Source organism: Hirundo rustica, chromosome 2 (assembly GCF_015227805.2).
Source record: "Hirundo rustica isolate bHirRus1 chromosome 2, bHirRus1.pri.v3, whole genome shotgun sequence".
Classification (NCBI taxonomy): domain Eukaryota; kingdom Metazoa; phylum Chordata; class Aves; order Passeriformes; family Hirundinidae; genus Hirundo; species Hirundo rustica.
Genome location: NC_053451.1, coordinates 29,723,350 through 29,739,961, shown reverse-complemented (window position 1 = coordinate 29,739,961; position 16,612 = coordinate 29,723,350). Strand labels below are relative to the sequence as shown.

General features: G+C 40.6%; 1 protein-coding gene across 3 annotated transcripts in view; it reads left to right on the top strand.

The window, feature by feature from the left end:
* The first annotated feature begins 689 nt into the window (after positions 1–689).
* The window catches only part of CRACR2A (calcium release activated channel regulator 2A), a 53,067-nt gene continuing 37,144 nt past the window's right edge, over positions 690–16,612 (top strand). Inside the window, exons 1-3 of one of the 3 annotated variants that reach the window (XM_040055498.1) lie at positions 690–779; positions 10,161–10,397; positions 14,698–14,809. In XM_040055498.1, coding sequence (XP_039911432.1) covers positions 10,230–10,397; positions 14,698–14,809 — 280 coding nt within the window. In that variant the 5' untranslated portion in view covers positions 690–779; positions 10,161–10,229. Of the gene's footprint in view, positions 780–10,160; positions 10,398–13,110; positions 13,185–14,697; positions 14,824–16,612 lie in introns of those variants that run through there. The other 2 variants (XM_040055500.1, XM_040055501.1) reach the window with 2 other exon arrangements.

Sequence of the window (16,612 nt, the reverse complement as noted above, 5' to 3'; positions counted from 1 at the left end):
GGACACGAGAACAGATCAGTCCAGTTGATGTCACAGACGTGTCTGCAACCAAATCACCTGATCAGGAAGAGGGAGGTGAAGCCTTCTTTGGGCACCGTGCCCAAAGCTGCAGTTGGGAGACTTTACAGTGATGGGAATTATGTCGAAGTTTTTTCTCTTCTTTCGGGACCACTTGGAAAACCTGATCCCAGAAGCGGGTATTTTTCAAAATTTACTTTGGGCTAAGTGAAATCTTTGAATCAAATGTGAACCAATTCTGCCTCCCGCTGCCACCTTCTGCAAATAGAACTTGGAGAGTTCGAGAGGACAAGGTGGGGAGATCCCAGTAGGTCCGTTTGGACTGGTCACCACCTTAGGACCTTGCTGTGGATGGGCGTCCCGGTGCCCTTTCAAACCCTCCTGCCCTCATCCGCTTAGGTTTCCCGTACCCTTACCCTGGAAAACCATCACGCACTCCTTCCTCGCTGCAGGAGGGACCAGGGAAGACTCATTCCCCTCGCCTTCCCCTGGCTCTCTGATCTCGCCGAGGGCGAGTCGCTCCCGCCCCAGGTGAGGGTGAGGTGAGACCGGGCGGGGCAGCCGGGCTCCGGCTGCAGGTGGAGCGGGAGGGAGAGGCCGGGCCGGCCGTCCCGCCCCCGGGGCACAGCCCGCCTCGCCCGATTATGTCACCCGTGCTCAAAACAAAGTTAGGAAAGTGGTTTCAGCCTTTCCGCGGTCTCGCTTCCACCAGCCCGGGGAGCGCCGGCCGGGGCAGCCCGAGGGGCCGGCGCCTGCGGCAGGTGAGTCGGGAGCCATCGCGGCCCGGGGGAGCCGGGCCAGGGGACGGCGAGCTCCGCCCGGCCGGACCGTCCTCCCGGCGGGGAGGCACCCGCGGCCCCTGCGGAGAGAGCCCCGGTGCCCCAAGCGAGCCCCGCCGTGTCGCAAGCCGCGGGGCCCGGCGGGGGGCACGGGCCGCCCTTGAGCCTCCCTCAGCCGGCTGCCGGGCTGGAAGGTGGCGGGAAGGTGGCTGGAGGCGGCCGCCAGCGGGCTGGGGCAGCGCCGGCTGCGGGGCGAAGGGCCGCACGGCCATGGAACCAAGCCCGCCGAGGGGCCGGGGCTGTCGTGGGGAGCGACGGCTCGGTGCCGGGGCCGCGGCTGTCGTGACTCCTCCCACACGCGGAATGTTTCCCAAAGGCGGTGCCCGAAAGCGCCGGTGATGGGCAGTCGCTGTGCCGGCGCTCCCGCCCTGCCTCGTGTGGCGGCTTCGTGGCGAGGCTGACTGGCGCTGTCAGGGAGAAATCCCTGCGTGGCCCGGCCACCTGAGAAGCTGCCCCGCTGGTTTTCGGTTCCCTGCAGATACAGAAAGAGTTTGCGGATGGTGACTGCCTTCAAGATCACCGAGTGCCTGTTGAAGAAAGGCAGTGCTGTTCCTGGTGGTTGTAGAAAGGATTCCTGTGTCCCCCTGCAGTAGTTTGGTGTCACTCTTACTCTGCTATAGCACTTCTGTGATCTCAGATGCCATTTTCTGTTTTTCTTGATAACTGAAGGCTTTGATGACTGTAAATGACAGTTATAAAAGAAACATACTGCTACCAGGATAATAGATTTCTTAATATACACCACTAGAATGACTGCATGTAGTGAAATGTGGGTAGTGTCACAATTGGGAGAATGGTGAAATCCCTCTGGAACACTTTGGCTAATTTCATGCGCTCTTCTATTTTCTTAGTTGCAACTTTGTGGTTTTCAACAGTAGTTTTCATCTTAGTTTCGCTTTTCTTTTTAGAATATGTGAATTGTTCTGGTGCATGGGTAAAAAATTATTGGTTTTCTGTGGGTTGTCCTAAGAATTCTTAGGTCCCCATACATGAGCTTCAGTAATTGTACAGATCAAAAGGGAACTGTCACACCCAAAAGTACAAGAGTGAAAATTAAATCTTGGTCTTCTTTAAACTAGATTCTCATCTTTCATGAAATCAAGAAAAGAAATCAAAGGTACAAAAAGGCAGATACATTTCTGTGAATGGATTAAGTAGCAAATGAGATTTAGGGCAGTAATGGTTTACAGTCTTGTAGTCTGCCAGCTCTCGGAGACTTAAGTTCACTGCTGCCAAAATGAATGAGATATATTTGGTTTCTTGTGAATTATCTCTGCCCCCACCACCATACTTTCCTCTTATCTTGTGGTGGACTAGAAGATAGCGGTAAAACAAGTAGCAGAAATAAATGCACTTAAGGGCATCATTCTACAAGCTTTGTTTGTGGTTTCTTCAGACCACAGGATGAGCGTACTGCTTCTAACAGGTCTCTCTTTTCCTCCCATTTCTGTTCACTGACAAATGTTATCCTATCATGAATTTTTAGGTGGATAAGTGGAGGAGTAAAGAGTATAGTGGTCTGTCCTGATTTCTTCTCCACTGTTTGCTAATTTGCAGTCTAAATATATATGAACATATAGTCCCAACATGTAAGTTGGTTGTAACGCATCTGTAGGGTTTTATTTCTCATGTTGAAAAATGCAGATTTAGTCAGTTCAAGTTAAACCTGAATGTAAAACATAATTGATTCCACTGTTCATGACCTAATCCATGCAGAAGCACCAGGATGTCTGTGTCTGATTGAAACTGAGTTTAAAGATTTGGACCAATCTTATTCCTCAGCCTCACAGAGGGGGTGTCAAGGAAAGTGAAAGGTCTTGCTGGGGAACTTTCATTAATTGAAGAGCAACATAAGTGAAGTCAGGGATCCTCACAATTGTAAAAATAACTTTCTGAGTAATTGGCTCACAGAGAAAGTGGAAGTTGTATCTCTATTCAAAAGCAGTAGTGAATTAAAATCCAATTAAGGATCTGTAATGATGCATTTTCAATTGTTCGGATAGCGAGACTTTTTTTGTAGATGTGAACAGGATGAAGTACACCAAGCCTCCTAATCAAACATAGATAAGTGGATTTGTTTATATGTGTTTCCAAGGCCTTGGAATTGAGCTGTGCAGAGCCGATAGCATGAAGGTTATCTTGTTCTGCATATAGGAAAATATGACTCTTTTAGTATCATGTGTTACCATTACTTTCTGCAGTGGAAAAAACAGTGGACTAATAAATTAAATATTCCTGTGCCTCACTGACATGCTCTTGGCCCATAAAACCTGTCCCACTGACTCCAGTGAAAGTATTTTCCCAGGGTAAGTTTGTAGTTTTAGAAATTCTGAAAGTTTTGAAGACAATAATTTGTGCCAACCCAGCTTCAAACCAAGGGGCAAATAACTAAGGAAACACTTGGAGTATGTCACTCTGTCTTCTAGTGGAATCTGCCTTAACTTGGGTCCACTAAGGTCCGTGCCTGAGTAGACTGAAATTTTCTACTAATGTTTTTTCCATGAAAAATTAATTCCTATTTGAAGAGAATATTTAATTTGCATCTCAAAATCCTTTAACTTAGGTTAAAGATGTAACATTCCTTGAAAAACTAGAAATAGAGAGTGTACTTTAGCTTTCAAGCCAAATTGTTGTTGGTTCTCAGGCAGATAAAAGGTTTTGATTTTTTTCATGAGTTACATTTTTAGCAAGGACTTTTGGAGGAGGCAGAATATTTCAAGGGTTTTTTTTTTGTGAAAATGGTGTACTTTAAAGATGTTCTTGTCAACCTCATTTCACCAGCTGAAAGTAGCTCCATTTAGCAGTGAGTCATTAGGAAAACTTGAAAGATAAGACAATTAAAAGGGGTATATACACTATTTAACTATTTTTTCCAGACCTTTACTTCAGGGAGAGGGGTTTTCCAGTGCAAATAATTTGTCTACAAATGGAACAGCTCGTGTGAATTGGCAATATCTCCTGCCAGAACGTCATGTTATGCCACTTATTAATGTAATGCTGTTATCAATATAGTTAATTGCATTTAATTTCAGTACTTGGAACAATGCAGCACAATAAATTGTGCTTAGAGGCATTTTCCAACATAAACGATTCTGTGATTTTTTGCAGTAAGATGGACTCAGCTTAGTTTTGACTTCACTACATTTGGAATGTGTTGCATATGTTGTAAGATGCTCCTTCTTAACGATAGCTTTTACATCCCTGAATTAAAAAAAAAAAAAAAAAAAAAAGTTTTAGAAATAAGTCAAAATAATGGTAGAATAGTTCTACATAGTTCTGTAATAGTTCTAATACAGGTTCTGTAAGTGCTAGTGTCTGTCCAGTTTACATGCAGACACCTATAAAATCTCATGCTGCAGCCACAAATGTTTTAGCCCATAACACCTAACTGGCCAAGCTGTATTTGTATGCAGTAATGACTTATTGGTCATTAAGAGAGATAAAGACCCGCTGAAATACTCAGGCACACTTGTACCACCATCCTGCTCAGGTATTGTGTAGGTCAACAGTTTCTGAAGACACAAGGTTCTTGCAACCAGCAGGCAGGCAAGGAGAGGTGGGGAGAAGAGTTCTTCTTGGAATCAGTTTTCTTGAATAAGGCAGGAAGCAGAAGGAGGGACAGGAGACAGCTGGTTCTTAAGCCTGCAGAGACTACAGGCAGGATGCTCTCAGTTCTGATGATCTTGTGATTATTCTGCAACAGTGATTTCCATGGTGATTGCTGCCCCTAAATTCACTGTCCCTCTAGAATAAGTTTGCATTTCCAGGCAGCTCTTAGATATTGACTTCTTAAGCACATTAAAAAGGAAGCATCCAAAGCAATGAAGCAAGAGGAAAAGATGTATTTCTGCTAAAAACATTACTTAGAGTCGCTTTACTTCTCAAGGATCCTAGCAGCACATAGCAGGCCTGTTTTAACTTCATCCTGCCTTTTTAGTATGGACCGCTAAGAACTCCTTAGATTTAGGCAATAAATAGCCTATTAGTTGCTTTCCATTAGTGTTTTCATATTTAAGAGCAGGATGGGGAATAAAGGAATATGCCTGCTTACTTTGGGCATCTGAATTTTAATACACGGATAATTTTATTTACTACTTCCATAGAGGCCAGCAAGAAGCCAGGCAGATCTTTTTTCTTCCTCTTCCTCTGGGGAAGCTGGCCTCTGTGAAGAGAAAATTTTCTTACTAGCCCAGTGAAAACTAGTTGCTTGGATGCAAATGTTAAAAATGAAAGTTTAATGAAGACATGTTCACCAGTTGGGGCTGGAATTCTCCATCACAGTGCACAGAACTGACGTAGTTTGTTTTTTTTCCCAACATTTGTATTTGTGGATTCATCTAGGGACAGATGCCCAGTGGGGAGTAAGTGGTCTCTGTCCAAAGTCTTTGGCTATCTGTTTTGGAATCCTCAACGCTTAATCGCTTCAAGCATATTTTCTGTTTTTCTCCTGTTTCACAGTTAATATTGTTGAGACACTATTTCAGATATATGATATGGATTTTTATCCTTCTTCTTTAGGTTTAAGGTTTATTTGTTTCTGTTTTTGCTGTTTTGTGGTTCTTTTTTTCCTTAACCAGTAATCTTCTGAAAAGGAGGAATTTAATTTATATGACTTTGATGTATGTATAACACACAATATCATCTCTTAGGTCTTTTTACTCCTTGACCTCTGCTGAGATCCCTTACCTTGAAATAAATTATAAGTAATTTTATGGAAACTTAAAAACCTAGTTGTGGTATAAATGAAGCTTTAAGTTTGCAGATAGCAAAGTAGGTGATCCTAATGGTTCCCTTAATCTTTAAAAGCTAATGAGGTCCAGCTGGAAAGTTTCTGTTAAGACTGAATCTAAACAGTCTGTTAAGACTGATTCTAAACAGAATTTGGTTCTCCCCCACGAATCTACTTGCATTAATGAATTTCTGCATAACTTAATTTTTCCTTTTACACGCCACTGGATGTAGGATTCCTCTGTTGTCTCTGCCTTTGCTGCTCCCCTGAAATGATTTTCATGACACCTTCCTTTCAGACTATCTTCTTGTAGTCCCTCATAGGAACTCCAGCTTGCCTTAGACCTCTCCCTCTGGAGTTGAATCCCCACACCCACTCCATGGCATACAATCTCCTAAGATGAAGAGTCATGAGAGATCATGGACATCATGGGAGAAGAGAATTCAGGCTGTGTGGGGGAGGCTTTGATGATACATTTCATCACAAGATTTTCTGACTTACATGTTTTCACTTGAAAAGCCAAAACTGGAGGAATGAATGTCCCCTTCTTTTCATCCAGTCGTGTCTAGATGTCCGTATGGTTAGGCCAAGCTTTATAATGCTTTCATGAGAGCTTAAAGGCTAATTGTCTTAGTCATAGTTGAGAAAAAACAGGTATTTTCTTGAGCACACAACTTTATATCTCTGTTAGATGTTTTAATTGTGGGGCCCGAATTTTTACGTTGAATGGTCATAGAATCTTTTTTAAGATGGGTGAAAGTAACATTGAGGTCCACTGATCTAGTCATCTTTCTCAGGAGTGATCTCCCCTGCCATTGTTTGCAGATTTGTGTTTGGTCTGTTCTTCCATGATGGCAGAACTGCACTGCCCTTGCAGCCCAGCAGGAGTTCAGTGCTTCATCTTCTTTACCCTTGGGTGGGTTTCCATGTCTAGTTTGTCTGACATGTGTGTTTCTTGTGCGTTGTATTAGGTGCACAGGGAGCATTTTTCTCCAATCCTGTACCTAGAAAACTTTTATGTACTTGAGCTTGGTTATTGTGCTCTCTTTGGTCTTAGCAGTCCCATTCCTCTGTCATTCTTTGTAGGTCCTGCTTTTTTTGATTCTTCCTTGATGGACCACTTGGCCTTAATTAAATGAAATAAACTATAACTTTCCAGTTTAAATTGAAAGGATTCTACAAGAGAGTTCACTGTCTAACTGGACAAATATTTGTTCAAAAGCAGGGCAGAGCAATGGGGAACAGAATGACTTCCTTGTCGTGATACATTTTAGGTTTAGGAGCTTTCCAGCACAATGATGAAACATAACCAACTCTGACACTAGTTATTTCTGAAGAGGTCCCTCTTCATGCGTCAGGCATGCTACACTGCAGCTGTGAGTTATTTTAAAAAAAATTATTTGGTTGTAGGAAATAAATATTTCTTGTAGAAAAAGTATTCAATTTATTTTTTATTTTGTAGTGTGAGACAGTGTTCTCTCGTAACAGTGTTTTGGATAAATCTAGGGTGACCTTGGTATTAAGTAAGCTTGCTATATTTTCTGGGTGATGATATGTTTTGAAGTGTGCTCCATAAAATTTGTACCTGTAGACACACGCTAGGACAAATATTTCACTGAAACCTAAAAGCTGAAGAGATATGAGGGCAAGCAAAACAGCTCTCCAGGTTTTTAACTATCACAGTTTGAGAAAATGAAGTTGTGACGCACCATGACTTGTGAAATCTGTGGCTCAGCATTGCTCTGTACTTCTGGAGTTTTGTGATTTGTAATAGACCTGACTGGAAATGCCTTTTGGAATATTAACGGTGACCTGCCTTTTGCAGATGTATCCAAGATTTACCTCACGATTAATGGACAGAAACCTCCTAAATCACACACCCTTGTTTCGTATTTGGAGCTATGCTTGTTTGCATCAGGTCATGAAGTGACCTATTTTGCATAGTGAGGTGGTTTTGTAGCTAAAAGAATGGAAATCAAAGGTCTTAATAGAATTGATTTTGTAAGCCATTCATTTTCTAAAGGAGAGATGGGTGAATGGAACTACCTATGTTGTTTGAAACTGGCCTCGAGGCAATTACTGAATGCTGATTCAGTAATGTGGGACAAATTGCAGTTTTAATCTTTCATGTTATTACCGGCATTTGGAAAGTATCAGGACACTGTAGGAATTACAATGAACTCTATCAGTTTTGGAAGCTGCCATAAGGATTAAGAATTTTTGCAGGTGCTCTAATTTAATTTTCTGCTGTATTGAAGACACTTGCTGTGTAGCAAGTTTTTATGACGTCTATAAAAAGGTGGGGCAACTTATAAAAAGGTGAGGCTCTCATGATGCATGTCATTTCATTTTGTGGTATGGAAGTATTTAGAAGGCATGGTGATGTTTGCTGAATTGTACTGTTTGCTAACTGCAAACAACTTTATCAAAGAGTATATAGTGCCTTTTTGCTCCACCATTTTTAGTCTGCTTTTGTATTTCAGTTCCTTCACTTGGAATCGGCTATTCCTTGCATAGTTTTACTTTTTTCCTAAGGAAGTCTAATGCACTGTGCAGAGGCAGGCACTAAGCAGCACTTATTATCTTGACTAGCGTGGCCTGTTCCTGAAGTTGTGGCCTTCTGAGAAATTATTGAACAAAACCCCAAACCAAAAACAATCAACCCCCCTCCCAAAAAAACCCAAAAACCAAAAACAACCCAAACAAAACACACTAATACATTTTATGTCTGCGTCAGATCTTGTCAAGACCGTCTTCAAGCTATGCTTGTCCCATTGATTTTTGGTGCTTTTAAACTTGTTTTTAAGTCAGTGTGATTGCTGAGTTGAAACTGGTGGCCTGGTTTGTTGCCTCGTACACTGGTGTCAGCCAGGAGTGAGCTGTATTGAAGTAATGGAGGTTCAGGTGTGTAAAGGCAGCATGAAAGGAGAATTTTGTCCAGACTATTACACCACTGCAGTTTGTGGCTTTCCATCTGATCCGCTTGTGGGTGGCTGTATACAATGAGAGCAAAGATTCATCTGTCTCATATACTGTTTTTAAGACTGTTGTTGGAAACGTTGTGGAAGGGATTAAGAAACAAGGCAATTATGGAGTCATCTTTTCCTTTGTGCATCTTCCCAGCTACTGAATGTTGGTCAGACTTGGTGAGCTAGAAACTTTCCTCATTAAGAGAAAGAGATTACGGTTGTTCAGGCAGCTGTAATAGGCAACAGCCCCTTGTTATGTGTGACCAGAATTCCCCATGACAGCATTTTCTAGCTTTTTTCGTTGTCCAGGGCTGCTGGCACAGGTGCTCTGGCAGGCTTTGGTGCCTCTTGGGGTGTGGAGTTGTGGCGTGCCCCAGGAGAGAGGTCTTGGGGTTTATGAGGCACCCCTGACAGCTGTGCATTAAAATTCAAGCAAGACCCATTCTGAGGGAGGAGTTTCCTAAGGTGGCATGATCCTGGGTTTAGAAATCCCTTGGCTTCTCTCAGAGTATTTTTTTCTTCTGCTGCTTTTAATGTTGCTTAGGAAGATTCTGACAGGTTCTTTGGCCATGTAGCCAAAGTTATTTCAGTTCTGGAAAGTATTTGAACAACAGTCTCGTATGATTGGAGTGATAAAGGAGAGGAGGGAGAGAGAGGAAAATTACCTATGTTTGCAGATTTTTTCAGATGGTTTCAGAGGGGCTGGGTGATTTTCTCACCAAAATCTTAGTTTGTTTTGAAGTCAGTGGCTTGTTTGCAGTAAATTTATACTTATATGCAATGTGGGAAGTCCAAGTGCCTGGCCCATGGTTGTCTGAACAATCACTTTGTCATGGGAAGCTGTGGGAGTTCTGTGAATTTCTTAGGAGATGCTGGGTTCCAAGAGTGCCAGGTTTGAACTTAAGCATAGAGTAAAACAGACTGAGTTGCTCTGCCTATGTGATCAGACCCTTTTCACCTTAAGAAGCTGCATAGACAAACCTAAGGTCTTGTTTCCTTATATTCTGCCTTCACATCCGTGCAGTGCTGAGGTCTTTGCTCTGAAGACAAGCTAAGTTCCATATTTAAACAATTTTCACTGGCCTCTGTGGAGTTGTTCCAGGTTTTGCCAATCATGCTGGATCAGAATCAGGCTATGTTCTCTTATATTGGTCTAATGCCTTCCAAAATGCTTTGTTCCATTAAAAATTTTCAGACAAATTTGCGTCTACTTTAGGTAGACCTACTTAGATGAGAACTACACATTCAAGACAAATATATGAAGTCAAGTTTTAGTGACTTTAAATTACTCTTGCATTTACCTGTATTTCTTGTGTTTTCTTGTTCATGTTGATTGATTGTCTGTATTTCTTGTTAAACTGGCTGATTTTGCTTTGAGATTCCCTTTCAGAGCTAGTTTTGTCTTCTTCCCTCAGACTCCCCTTCCTTGCTCATCATCCCATTTGCAATGCCTTTAGTGCAGCCCATCAAGGGTAGACATTTTCAAAAACTTTTTCTTTCTTCCAAGCTTTGCTGCCTAATGAAAGAGATGGTTGCTAAGAGATTGTGGAAAACATCATTAAGAGGGTCTGATTTGCTTTCTTCCTTACATTTTTCCATGCACAGGTTTCAGATCAGAATTTATGGATAAATGGGATAGCAGCATCCCAGGATTCCTGAGCTGAGATTGTAACCATGGACAGAGTAAGAGGAGACTGTGCATCTCCTGTGCAGCTAGGAGATGCAGAGAGGAGCAGGACTGGAGAGCAAGACCCAGAACTAACTGTGTTGGGAAAAGCACGAGAGTTCTTTGAGATCTGTGACCTGGAAGGCAAAGGCTTTGTCACGCGTCAAGACATGCAGGTAAAACAAAATCGGTTATGTGAAATACACAATGAGAGAAGCTCCTAAAGCCCTTCGTGAGTTGGGACTGATTAATTTAGAGTTAAAAATGTTAACACCCTCCTCACAACTTTAAAAAGATATGTGGGATTTAAAATAATATCTTTGAAGTCTTACATAATGCTTGCATTTTTTTTCTCCCAGACAAGGCAACAAAAAAGTGGAAAATCAAAGTAAATTAAATTTAAAGTGATGCCTCAGGAATTCAGTTCTATTCTTGCTGAAAACATCGAAACACCATTAAATTAATTATATTGCGATTTGCCGCAGTGTCAGGAGGGTATTCAGTCCACCAATTTTATAGTTTTTTTCAGAAAAATTGTGTAAATAAAGTCTTTCACTGTGGCTTCACTGTCAGACGATGGTGAACTCTCATCTTGATCACATATATATGTAGGAACTATAGAGGAACAGTATTTTTAACATTATTCAGTGTTGGCAGCAATCTTAGGAAATTGTGCTTAATTTGTTTGAGGGGCCAAAATCAGATTTGCTGAATATGCTGATGAGAAAAAGCAACTATCTATAACAAAAGCTTTTGAAAATGTGCTTGTGGCACATTGCAGAAGTGATAAGATGATTTGTATGTGGCAGAAAACAGGAAAGTGCTCATGCAAAACATAATTTGTGTTAATGCATTTCTACTTCAGTACTTATGGATAAAACAGAATTAGGGAGCAGAAGCAAAACAAATTCATCATGATCTACTACTAAAGAAAGCATCTAATAAAAAATTTAGAAACTTTCCCTGTCCTCAGAAACAAAGATGTCTGTATATATGAAAAAGCAGTTGAAACAACTTTAACTACCTATTTTTGAAAAGCAAAAACCTCCTAAGTAAGCTGCTCAGTTTGCTAGCTCTCAAGAGCTTTCTTTGCAGTTGTGTGTTGCTGAGTTTTCTGATGACCTCTGTTAATTATGCAAAGTTGAAAAAAGAGAGGAATGCGGATGCTTGCTCTGCTGTAGGCTTTGCCAGTCTGCATTATCTCACTGAGGTAACTGAATGCAAAAAAACAAATATATCGCCAGTGGTAGTTTTTGGTAAATCCAATGCGACAGAGAGCTTAATGGATTAAAATTTTACAATCTTTCTAAAAACTAAATGGCATATATTTTTACCTAATGGAAAACCCATATAATTGTATGTATGTATACATATATAAAATGTTTTAATACCTTTTTTGCAAGGAATGTAAAATAATTTGTTTCTGTTTGATTCTAGGTTTATATTTAGAGTGCTGTTAAATTTATACTTCAGGTTCTAGAAGAGATGTTGCAAAAGATGCAGTAGAAACAGGGTTGCAAACAACAAAGTTCTATTTCATTCTTCTATTTCATCATGAGTGTTTGTTTACTCTCTCTGAAAACTTCATCTTTGTATGTAAGTGTATGTAAGTTCTTTAATACAGAAATAAAGGTGCTCAGGACATTTGAGATGGTGTTCCTTTATACTTGATTTTATTTCCTGTATTTTTTCATGATTGCTCCCTGTAAAGAAAACATAAATCAATAAAATAAACAACTTTTTTCCTTAGTCGGTGCTAAGTGTTGATCACTTTTGCATTGTGCTGTTTGGTATGTCTGTAGTTCTTATAATTCCTGAAGCTTTGCTTCAAATATAGGATGCTAATGCTAAGCTTTTTAATCTTTAGTCATGGGATACAAGGCAGGATTTCAACAGAGAGTGCTAAGTATCTGAAATTCAGTTAATCTTGATGGAACAAATCTTGCAGTGTTCTCTCTTGTGTGTATAACAGTAACTACACTAAAGATTTACTCCTCCTTGTTTGTATGGTGTTGTTTATTGTGAGATGTTAATAGCTGGTTTGTTTTTTGTTTTTTTTTTTTTTTTTTTTAATTTTTCATTCCATTTCTAAATACCAGCTGTAGCCAGCTTTCAAACCAGTGAGAGGTTTTCTGAAACGGCAACAAAGCAAATTTTACCTTAGACTTGAAACACAGTTTCATCTGTTGGTCCTTGAGGTTATAATGAATGATGAGAATTAGTGCTGTAAAATGCTTTGCTCTAATGTGCACAGGAGGATTGGGTTCAGATCTTGCTCTTAGCTATTTGACCTCTGTCCTTTTATTTAGCTGTGTAAAAGCTTGGTATTTTGAGTGAATTAAGTGCAGATATCATGCAACCACAGAGCACATTTGGTGGCAGTACAGATAGCTTCTTTTGAAGCTCCAGTGGTATCTCTGAATATGTTTTATTTTGTTTTCTTTTCTTTTAAAAATTTTAGGAGCCTCATGTTGAAAGCACCTATGTATTTTTACAGTAAGCTTGAAATGAGCAAATAAACAAAAACACAACTATGAGACCAATAACATTTCGCTTTCCTAGCCACCAACTGCCTTAATTTTTTTATTAAGAAAAAGCCCTAAGAGGTTGGATAAACATTGACTTAGTTTTAGTAAGTGCGTCCCAGTTCATAAAAGTCTGTAAATTATCCAGAGGGAATTTAATGGAGCAAAATGTTGGTACATTCCTTAGAATCTCTTATTTTCATACTTCCCCCCCAAAGAAAACACAAGTAATTGTGATGTTTTCTACTTATATTTACTGTAATTCTCATCAGAAGCTGGACTCTGCATTAGGGCTCTGCAGCTGTGGTTGGAGAAGCCCATATTTGTCAGTCAGGTTTGCAGCAAGGCTCACAGGCCACTGCACTGGAAGAGCAGCTGTGTCTGTGTTCTTGGCGTGGCCAAATGGGTGCTCCTTCAGCAGGTCCCAAAGATCCGGCGGTAAGAGTCAAGTTTCTGTTTTTTCTGAACATAAAAAGAGTAATTTGCTTGAAGCACCTTCTCCCTCATCATTGCAGTGTTGGCTGTAAGAATTTTACAGGAGAAGCTGATTTTAAAAAGTTTCCCTTTCGATCTTAGAGATTGAAATCCAGACTTTGGGAGGATGGGTGTGTTTAGGTAAGAAACTGAAGAGAGGTGTATCACTGGTGAAATAAGTCATTTAAACCGAGTATGCATCAAGTGTTCCTAAGTTATTTTTTTGGAAGCAGGCAGCAATACACAACTAATCTTGCCCAGAAATCCCTTTGCGACTATTCCATACAGTTCTGTGATTAGGAGCTGTGTTGCTTTCACTTCCTAGGACCTTCCTAGGACTACCACTCTTCCATTTAATCCAGACAGTTCATAAAACATACCCTAAACCCTTTGTGGCAACCAGAGAACTCCTGGTTAATGCACTCAGCCAATTCTTGCCTTGCCTATGTGGCTTAACATATTGAATAGTGGTTTTTGCTCTTTTGGATTGCAGGAGAAACATTTTTTGGCCCTAAATCCCTCCCCCACAGTGGAACAGATCAGCACTTTTAATCTAATGAACTTTTATCAAACCTACTAGCTTGTGGTTTTAATATGTTGTATATACAACAGGAGTTCAGGGGGAGAGGACTGTACCAGTGAGCATTATATTGCTTCTCAAGCTGAGGAAAGGTTTTAATTTTCCTAGTGCTGTCTCCCAGTGGAAATGCTGGTTATTGAGGTTGTTTGCCACTCCAGTTTCCTCCTGTTTCTGTGAATCTGCCTACACTGTTAAAAAGAGTTAGAGTAAAACCATTAGGATCAGTTTTACAGAATTCTTTTTTTGCCTTTAGATTATCAGGGAAAAATATGTTATATTTGTGGAGCTGGTTTTATGAAGCTTTGTCTTTTTTGGTGTGAGCATGCTGCATTTCAGAAGTAGACAGTTATGAATTTAACTCTTTGTGGGAGCAACAGGTTTGGTCCTTAGACCATGCAGCTTTCTTAATTTTGCTTTATTTACTTAATTATTTATGTATTCTTTTTGAATTGGCTTGAATTAGGACGGTATATCCTTCTCTAATGTAGTTGTCTAGAGAGTCTCTTGCTTGACTTTATGATGTGGAAGGAACTAGGTGTACAATTCTGCTGCCAAGTTTGTCCAGTAGCCTGATAACCAAGGCGTTACACCAAGATAGTCAAGCCATTTCACCAAGGTGCTGAGACTCCACCTCAAGTTCTTCGTCTTCCCTGTATGGTTGAAATTTGTGGCACCCGGCGGTTGTCCTCCTTGCGTTGTCATAATGGAATTCCTAAAGGCAAATAAAGAAGTCATTAAAGCAAATGTCCCTCAGTTGATCTGGTTTTGCTCTGTAGTTGGATTTTCACTCAGGGAGGCAAGGGACCCATCATGCTGTACTATGGGTATTTTGTAGAGCCCAGTCTTCCTCTTATCCTGTAGTAATGGATAAAGTTGCTGCATGATTTGTCATTACAGAGACTGCACCCTGAGCTACCTCTTAGCCTGGAAGAACTTGAAAAAGTTTTTGTTACCTTGGATGCTGATGGCAATGGCTCACTTACCCCGAAGGAGTTCATCACAGGATTCAGTGAGTCTTGGAAAGTGTGTTTCCTCTTCTGAGCTTTATTCATGTTCTGTACTCTCCACATCAATCAAGAAGGATTTTCTCTTAACAAAAATTAACAGTACACTTAATAATGCACACAAGGAGCCAGACTGTTCCCTAAATATGGCAGATATGTGTGGCAGAGGATGATGAAGTGGTCTAATTATGTGACTAAATAGACAAAGGGCTCCAGAGTCTTTATCTCCTGTGCAAAATGGCAAGCCATAGCACAATATGAGAAAATGATGTAATCATCTGAATCACACCTGTTTTAAGCTGTTGAGTAAATCTATGTACAATTTATTGAAGGTTTCTGTTGGGCAGGGGGTGGGGGTGAGACTTGTATGTTAGTTCATATCAGGTAAAAAGACATGAAAGAAAATTTAAATTATCTCTAATCTTAGCGTAAGACAATGCTAGGAATGTGTTAACACCACGGTCCTTAGAGCTGAGGGAATGCTTTCTATGATGAATTAATTCTTCAAGTGATGTTAATTTATTTCAAAACAAAACAGGATTAGGCAATTATTACTACTGTAAGATGTGATCTGGTAAGTTCTTTGTAACTGCCTGTTTTGCAACAGCACTCTTACTCTCTTGCTGTCATGTTCTGTGTTTGTCACAGGGCGGTTTTCTCCCCAGCTGTGACATTGCAGATAAGATGACGATGTTAGTTAGTGTGGTTGTTTATGCAGAATCAGTTTTGTACTTAATTTTAGCTCTGCTGGCTAAGGTTTAAGCATTTTCTCTAGGAAACGGAATCTCATCTATGTGTGAATTGTAGCAGTATGTCTCAATTTAGTTACTATCCACAGGTCCAGCAAACAGGACCTTCATTTTTCTTTACAAAACATCAGTAGTTTGAAATCCTAATTCTCTCATGTCCCACCTCTCCCACTGTAGAGGTAGATCAAGTACCTTCAATAGAGTGTGCTCTAATCTGAAAATGGACATCGTTAAAAAATGAAATAATATATGCTTTGCTTTTCATTAGTTAATTTAAGATTAATTTCATAAGCCGTCCCTGCATAACCAAAACTCTTTATTAAGGGAGGTTGTAAGTGGCTGCCATCTCAAGCAGCTCCAGATCCTGAGGATTCCTCCTGTTCAGGTGCTGGATCCCAGTCCAGAGGCCCAGGTGGATGTGGCCACTGCTTTCCTGTTTGCCGGTTCAGCTGGCAGTAAAGTTAGACATGTACCCCAAAGACACCCACACAGGCACACAAAGGATATGGGCCACACCACGTAAAAGATAAGGATAGACAGTGTAAGGCATGGTACATTTTAACCTGCTACACAGCACTGACAGGGATTTTCCTGGCCAGGTAGTGCTGTATTTGGCTAGGTGGTGATGTTGGCATTCCTGGTAGAAGCTGAAGTTGTAGTAAATAAAAGCTGCTTGAGAAGGCAGACTAGTGTTGGATAAAACTCATGTTGCACCACTTACTTTGAGAGAGTCCTGTTTCTATTCCTAAATTGTCTCAAATCTGAAATTTACTGTAACCTCTCTTTGCAACATGCTCAGTTCTGTTTCCAACACGCTCTGTTGGGTGCCATTAGGAAAAAAAAAGCAAATAAAATAAAAACATAAAACCACACCAGTATTTCTGTTTCCTTGGATCTATAGTAATTTCTCTACTGGAACTTAAAATATAACAAAAATTCTTCTGCATAAAATCACAATATTCCCCCTCCTCCCCACCCCCCCCCAAAAAAAAAAAAAAAAAAAAAATTGACTTGTGGATGTTCAAATAAAGTAGATGGCTCATTTAGAATTTGATGGAA